At 35.3% G+C, this 8,315-nt stretch overlaps 1 protein-coding gene across 2 annotated transcripts in view; it reads left to right on the top strand.

The window, feature by feature from the left end:
- The first annotated feature begins 4,023 nt into the window (after positions 1-4,023).
- syt8 (synaptotagmin VIII) overlaps positions 4,024-8,315 on the top strand; it is a 13,556-nt gene continuing 9,264 nt past the window's right edge. The window contains exons 1-3 of one of the 2 annotated variants that reach the window (XR_009810454.1): positions 4,024-4,243; positions 6,037-6,179; positions 8,015-8,187. Coding sequence is in view for 1 of the 2 variants with exons in the window: in XM_061924325.2 (XP_061780309.1) it covers positions 6,050-6,179; positions 8,015-8,187 (303 nt within the window). In the remaining variant the exon portion in view is untranslated. The remainder of the gene's footprint in view (positions 4,244-6,036; positions 6,180-8,014; positions 8,188-8,315) is intronic. The other variant, XM_061924325.2, reaches the window with a different exon arrangement.

The raw sequence follows: 8,315 nt of genomic DNA, 5'->3' as shown, positions 1-8,315 counted from the left end.
TTTTTCTACAATTTAACGTTAATTTGTCAAATTTTTCACCAAAATGCAAATTTGTCAAATTTTTTAACTTAACACAAATTTGTCAAATGTTTTAACTTAACACAAATTTGTCAAATTTTTCTACAATTTAACACAAATTTGTCAAATTTTTCAACAATTTAACACAAATTTGTCAAATTTTTCAACAATTTAACACAAATTTGTTCAAATTTTTCAACAAATGCTAATTTATCAAATTTTTCTACAATTTAATGTAAATTTGTCAAGTTTTTCGCCAAAATGCAAATTTGTCAAATTTTTTAACTAACAGAAATTTGTTCCAATTTTTCAACAAAATGCAAATGTGTCCAATTTTTCAACAATTTAACAGAAATGTGTTCCAATTTTTCAACAAAATGCAAATTTGTCCAATTTTTCACAAAAATGCAAATGTGTCCAATTTTTCAACAATTTAACAGAAATGTGTTCCAATTTTTCAACAAAATGCAAATTTGTCCAATTATTACAACAAAATGCTAATTTGTCCAAATTTTCTACAATTTAACGTAAATTTGCCCATTTTTTCACCAAAATGCAAATTTGTCCAATTTTTCAACTAACACAAATTTGTCCAATGTTTCAACAAAATGCAAATGTGTCCAATTTTTCTACAATTTAAGACACATTTGTCCAATTTTTCAACCAACACAAAGTTGTCCACTTTTTCACCAAAATGCAAATGTCTACAATTATTCCCCAAAATGCAAATGTCTACAATTTTTCAACAATTTTACGCAAATGTGTCCAATCTTTTAACAAAATTTAAATTTGCCGGGTTTTTCAACCAACACAAATGTGTCCAATTTTTCTCCAAAATGCAACTTTGTCCAACTTTTAAACAAATTGCAAATTTGTCCAGTTTTTCAACTAACACAAAGTTTTCCCGTTATTCACCAAAATGCAAATGTGTCCAATTATTCCCCAAAATGCAAGTGTGTACAATTTTTCAACAATTTACGCAAATTTGTCCAATCTTTTAACAAAATTTAAATTTGCCGGGTTTTTCAACCAACACAAATGTGTCCAATTTTTCTCCAAAATGCAAATGTGTCCAATTTTTCTACAATTTAACCCATATTTGTCCAGTTTTTCAACTAACACAAATGTGTCCAGTTTTTCACCAAAATGCAACTTTGTCTAACTTTTCAACAATTTAACGCAAATTTGTCCAATGTTTCACCTAAATGCAAATTTGTCAAAATTTTCAACAATTTAACATTAATTTGTCAATTTTTTTAACAATTTAACGCAAATGTGTCCCAAGTTTTCACCAAAATGCAACTTTGTCTAACTTTCTAACAATTTAACGCAAATTTGTCCAAAGTTTCACCTAAATGCAAATTTGTCCAATTTTTCAACTAACACAAATTTGTCCAATTTTTCACCAAAATGCAAATGTGTCCAATTTTTCGAAAATGTTACACAAATTTTTCCCAAAGTTTCAACAAAATGCAAATGTTTCCAATATTTCTACAATTTAAAACACATTTGTCCAATTTTTCAACTAACACAAAGTTGTCCACTTTCTCACCAAAATGCAAATGTGTCCAATTATTCACCAAAATGCAAATTTGTCCAATCTTTCAACAAAATTTAAATTTTCCGGGTTTTTCAACCAACACAAATGTGTCCAATTTTTCTCCAAAATGCAACTTTGTCCAACTTCTCAACAAATTGCAAATTTGTCCAGTTTTTCAACTAACACAAAGTTGTCCCGTTTTTCACCAAAATGCAAATGTGTCCAAGTTATCTACAATTTAACACAAATTTGTCCAGTTTTTCAACTAACACAAATGTGTCCAGTTTTTTCACCAAAATGCAACTTTGTCTAACTTTTCAACAATTTAACGCAAATTTGTCCAAAGTTTCACCTAAATGCAAATTTGTCAAATTTTTCAACAATTTAACATTAATTTGTCAAATTTTTTAACAATTTAACGCAAATGTGTCCCAAGTTTTCACCAAAATGCAACTTTGTCTAACTTTTCAACAATTTAACGCACATTTGTCCAATGTTTCACCTAAATGCAAATTTGTCAAATTTTTCAACAATTTAACATTAAATTGTCAAATTTTTTAACAATTTAACGCAAATGTGTCCCAAGTTTTCACCAAAATGCAACTTTGTCTAACTTTCTAACAATTTAACGCAAATTTGTCCAAAGTTTCACCTAAATGCAAATTTGTCCAATTTTTCAACTAACACAAATTTGTCCAATTTTTCACCAAAATGCAAATGTGTCCAATTTTTCGAAAATGTTACACAAATTTGTCCCAAAGTTTCAACAAAATGCAAATGTTTCCAATATTTCTACAATTTAAAACACATTTGTCCAATTTTTCAACTAACACAAAGTTGTCCACTTTCTCACCAAAATGCAAATGTGTCCAATTATTCACCAAAATGCAAATTTGTCCAATCTTTCAACAAAATTTAAATTTTCCGGGTTTTTCAACCAACACAAATGTGTCCAATTTTTCTCCAAAATGCAACTTTGTCCAACTTCTCAACAAATTGCAAATTTGTCCAGTTTTTCAACTAACACAAAGTTGTCCCGTTTTTCACCAAAATGCAAATGTGTCCAAGTTATCTACAATTTAACACAAATTTGTCCAGTTTTTCAACTAACACAAATGTGTCCAGTTTTTTCACCAAAATGCAACTTTGTCTAACTTTTCAACAATTTAACGCAAATTTGTCCAAAGTTTCACCTAAATGCAAATTTGTCAAATTTTTCAACAATTTAACATTAATTTGTCAAATTTTTTAACAATTTAACGCAAATGTGTCCCAAGTTTTCACCAAAATGCAACTTTGTCTAACTTTTCAACAATTTAACGCACATTTGTCCAATGTTTCACCTAAATGCAAATTTGTCAAATTTTTCAACAATTTAACATTAATTTGTCAAATTTTTTAACAATTTAACGCAAATGTGTCCCAAGTTTTCACCAAAATGCAACTTTGTCTAACTTTTCAACAATTTAATGCAAATTTGTCCAAAGTTTCACCTAAATGCAAATTTGTCTAATTTTTCAACAATTTAATGTACATTTGTCCAATTTGTCAACAAGTTACAGCAAATTTGTTGAATTTTTCAACTAGTTGCAACTTTGTCCAATTTTTCAATAATTTAACGCAAATTTGTCCAGCTTTTCAACAAAATGCAAATTTGTCCAATTTTTCAACAATTCAACGCACATTTGTCCAAAAATAATAAAAACTTATAACCTGAAAGTTAAACTAGAGATTCTAGTATTGAAATTTAAAAAAATATATGATTGATTTTTAACACTTTTATGAGTAAACCCTTTTTGGGTCCCCTAAACCTTTTAAGTGTTTTTTTTTTTTTTTTTTAACCTGTCATTGCTCAAAAATAACAATGAATCCCAATCAATGTAGTTATGAAGTTTTGACCTAAATATACTATAGAAATACTCCACTTTCACATTTTGGGGGGAAATATTACATATTTTGTGTTTTTGCCATAAAAACAGCATTTTTTCTGACAAAAAGGGCATAAAACACAAAAACTATATCAACTGACAGATCTGAAGTTGGTCTGGAGATTTAAGTATTGAAAAAAAAATATAAATATATTGTTATATGACTTTCTTTGACAACTTTTCTGACTGAGACCATGTTGACCTTTACAGTCCCCACACTTGATGAGAAGCCTAAAGGTTAAACAACAATTGTTTTGGTTTTAAGATGAAAAAAACTGCTAATGGCCCCTGCATCCTTTGAATATTCAGTGTGTGGCCCTCAGTGCAAGAAGTGTGGACCACCCTGACATAACAGGGCCATGTTGCTCCTCCCATCTTGCTTGCTCTCTGACTTCCTGCGAGGCGTTGCACAGGTGTGCACTCACACAGGTGAGAGTAAACAGCCCGTGGTGCACTAACTGGTTTCTCAGCAGAAGAAGATCCTGTCCTAGTTTTTGTCAACTTCACAGAGTTTTCAGCGTGCCACACACACACACACACACACACACACGGTCTGAGGGTGCAGAACAGGAAGTGGCGAGCAGGACTAATGAGCTTCCTGCCTTATCACGGCAGGGAGGAGACGTTTCCTCTTCTGTCCAGCGGCTTTGGGATACACGTCTAGCCCCGCCCACTTCCTTGCTGGACGCCACTTCCTTCCTGAAAGTCAAGTCCTTCAAGGATCGTCCAGGTGATGTTGGTCTTCTTCTGACCGCCAGTGAGTACATTCTTTTTTACGCAACTCTTGAAAGAATGGATAAAAACCTTCTGTCATGACCTGAACAACTGCTAGTTTGCGTGTGCGCGTTTACTGGTGTTTGTTGATGGCGGAGGCCGTTAGCTGTGAAACTTTTCTCTTCATACTTGAGTGGATGAAGGAGAAGATGTCATTGGGGTGTGTCAATGTCAACAAAGACTTGGTTTTAACTGGAAGATTCATCACGGCATAGCTGACCAAACTTTTTGACTTGAGGCCACAGCGGTAAAACATGTATGTACTGTATATATATACAGTATATATATATATATATATATATATATATATTATATCAGTGACGTGCGGGGCCTCACCTGCCATCATGTAAAAAGAAAGAAAAAAAATTAAATTGTTATATGTATCCAGTGATTATACTATAAAGTTATTTTCCGTTTAACTTCACCAGTTTTAGATTATTTTTATTCAAAATCGCTGAATTTTCACATTTGCCGTTCAAATACTGAGAAGAGACGGTGCGGTGATCAGCAGCCAGTTGAGGCACGTCACTCAGTTGTGCCTCAACATGGATTGCGCAATGACTCGGCTAACTGCTGGCCTGCTGTGCAGTGAGACCGTATTGCTATATGAATTATATTATACATTTCCATAGTTTAGTTAGCTGAGGTATATAATGTACAGTGTATTTTGTCAACAACTGTATGTGTGTAACGTATTTCTTGTGCTGAGCAATCATAAAACTGCTGCGAAGACGCACTGTGTGAGGCTCGCAGTAATCCCGTCTCCTGGTGCCGGTTATTCCACCTCCGCCGCAGAGTGCACCCCCCGACGGGAGCGCCACATCAACCAAAGCCCACACCCAAACCCTCCACGTGCAAGACCGAATCCACCCCAAAAAAGTCACTTAACAAGAAGCCTAAAAGTGCAAAAACAACATTGCTCGCGCCGGAGGAGCCGTGAACGACTGCAGGGACACAACATTAGGTACACCTGCAGACTGCAGCACGGATTTCATAATTAATTCATTCACAACTCCTCCAACACGAACACCACTGTTCCCGCACTTACAAGTAAAGGTAAGACCATAATAACGTTTTTTTTATTAAATGTGCTTTTTCGTGTGCTACAGTTTGTATGTGTAAAGTTAAAGTTAAGTTAAAGTAGCAATGATAGTCACACACACACTAGGTGTAATGAAATGTGTCCTCTGCATTTGACCCATCCCCTTGTTCACCCCCTGGGAGGTGAGGGGAGCAGTGGGCAGCAGCGGCGCCGCGCCCGGGAATCATTTTTGGTGATTTAACCCCTAATTCCAACCCTTGATGCTGAGTGCCAAACAGGGAAGAATGCTGGTATGAGCTTTTAAACATAACCAACAAGTATGTGCTCCAATCACTCTATCACAAAAAAATAAGAGTTGTAGAAATTATTGGCAACTCAAGACAGCCATGACATTATGTTCTTTACAAGTGTATGTAAACTTTTGACCACGACTGTATATGTGGCCACTATTCATGCTTTCGGCCCCCGGACAAATTTTTCTTATCCCTCAGGTCAAAAAGTTTGGACACCCCTGATGTAAAACAATGTATTAATATACAAAGAAAACTAATATTTCCTTATTCTGTCCTACTACTCACAGTTAAAACAACAAGAACAATGTCATGAAAATATAAACATAAAAAAACTGAAATAACAAAAATATCGATTCCATCACGCTAGTATCAATCCGATACCAATACCCACCTTGGTATGGATACTATCAATAATTAGATGGATACGTGTCTCCCCTCCAGAATCCTCATCATCATGATCCTGCTACCAAGCCTCCCACCATTGTTAAAGGAAGCCCAGGCTTCGCTACCCTCCTTGAACTCTATCATCTTCGACAACGGCACCGCAGGCGACCTCGTCCACGGACTAGTGGACAGAATTCCCTGTGAGTACACACCTCACTTCTCCTTTTCAGTAAATACATGACCAGAGAAAGCGAAGCTTCTGCATTTTATTCCTTTGACTTCTCAAACCACATTAGTTTACAGAGAAGTAAGTCTACAGAAGAAAGAAGCGAGAGAGAGACACAGAAATCTTCCAGATTTGAATATTCGCTTTGGGAATGTGAGAAGAGAGAGGAGGGGTTGAGGAAAGGTGGCCTGCTCTTTGGGGGGTGCAAGATGAGGAAAACACTGATTGTGATATTAGCAAAAACAGGAATGCTTTGGTTAAATCTTGGGTAAGGAAGTAATGCAGCATCAATCTCAAAAGAAACCCATTTGGAGAGTAACATTAAATAATAAGACAAATACATTATATATTTGTGATCTTTGATTTGGTTTAATCTTGGTTAAGGCTGTAATACAGCATCAATCACAAAATAAACCCATTTGGAGAGTAATCGTTTACAAAAAGACACATACAATATATATTTGTGATCTTTGTTTTGGTTAAATCTTGGAAAAGGCAGTAATACAGCATCAATCACAAAAGAACCCCATTTGGAGTGTTGCCTTTGATCAAAACCCAAATACAATATATACTTTGTGATCTTCGTTCTGATTTATTCTTGGAAAGGCAGTAATACAGCACCAATCACTAAAGAACCCCATTTGGCGACTAACCTTTGACCAAAACTCAAATACAAGATATATTTGTAGATTTTGTTTTGGTTAAATCTTGGAAAGGCAGTAATATAGCATCAATCACAAAAGAAACCCATTTGGCGAGTAACCTTTGACGAAAACTCGAATACAATATTAATTAGTGAATTTTGTTTTGGTTTAATCTTGGAAAGGCAGTAATACAGAATCACCCACAAAATAAACTAATTTGGAGAGTAAGCTTTGACCAAAAGACAAATACAATATGTATTTGTGATCTTTGTTTTGGTTTAATGTTGGAAAGACAGTAATACAGCATCAATCACAAAAGAAACCCATTTGGAGAGTAATATTTTACAAAAAGACACAAAATATATATTTGTGATCTTTGTTTTGGTTTAATGTTGGAAAGGCAGTAATACAGCATCAATCACAAAAGAAACCCATTTGGAGAGTTGCCTTTGATCAAAACACAAATACAATATATACTTTCTGATCTTCGTTCTGATGTATTCTTAGAAAGGCAGTAATACAGCATCAATCACAAAATAAACCCATTTGGCGAGTAACCTTTGACCCAAACTCAAATACAAGATATATTTGTGGATTTTGTTTTGGTTAAATCTTGGAAAGGCAGTAATACAGCATCAATCACAAAAGAAACCCATTTGGCGAGTAACTTTTGACCAAAACTCGAAGACAATATTAATTAGTGAATTTTGTTTTGGTTTTATCTTGGAAAGGCAGTAATACAGAATCACCCACAAAATAAACTAATTTGGAGAGTAACCTTTGACCAAAAGACACATGCAATATGTGTCTGTGATTTTTTGTTTTGGTTTAATGTTGGAAAGGCAGTAATACAGCATCAATCACAAAAGAAACCCATTTGGCGAGTAACTCTGAATTAAAAGACAAATACAATACAAATGAGTGATGTTTGGCATCACCACAGTCAGGAATGAGCAGAGGTATATAAAGATGTCTGGACAAGAAACAGGCCAATGCAGTGAAATAAGCAATACAGCATAAATCACATGAGGACTGAGACTTAATGTGTTGTTAGACAAATGATGACTAAATATATATTTTGCCGCAAAAACCACCTGTAGCGGACTGGACCCAGCCCACCATAGTCCGGGTGGGTCTTGAAAGCTTGTCTCTGGTGTTGTGGCAGTGTCTTCATGGGCCGTCAAACTGGTGGCGGGTCTGTCCGTGGTTGTGGTGCTGGGGCTGGTGGTCTGCGTGTGCGTCTGCTGCTGCAGAGGCCGCTGGAAGAAGAGACGCAAGAAGAAGCTGGACGAACACGTCAAACTGGCATCGCTGAGCGGGCAAACCTCCGCCACGCTGGTAAGCTCCTCCCCTCTCACTACACGTAATGAAGACGCCTTAATGCCGTCTATGGATAATTCTTTGAAAGCTTCAACGACCTTAACTACAGGAAGTGTTCAATCAGAGTGGGCGGGGTTTAAAGACGC

Source organism: Nerophis lumbriciformis, linkage group LG29 (genome assembly GCF_033978685.3).
Source record: "Nerophis lumbriciformis linkage group LG29, RoL_Nlum_v2.1, whole genome shotgun sequence".
Classification (NCBI taxonomy): domain Eukaryota; kingdom Metazoa; phylum Chordata; class Actinopteri; order Syngnathiformes; family Syngnathidae; genus Nerophis; species Nerophis lumbriciformis.
This window is presented reverse-complemented; position numbering and strand designations above follow the sequence as displayed.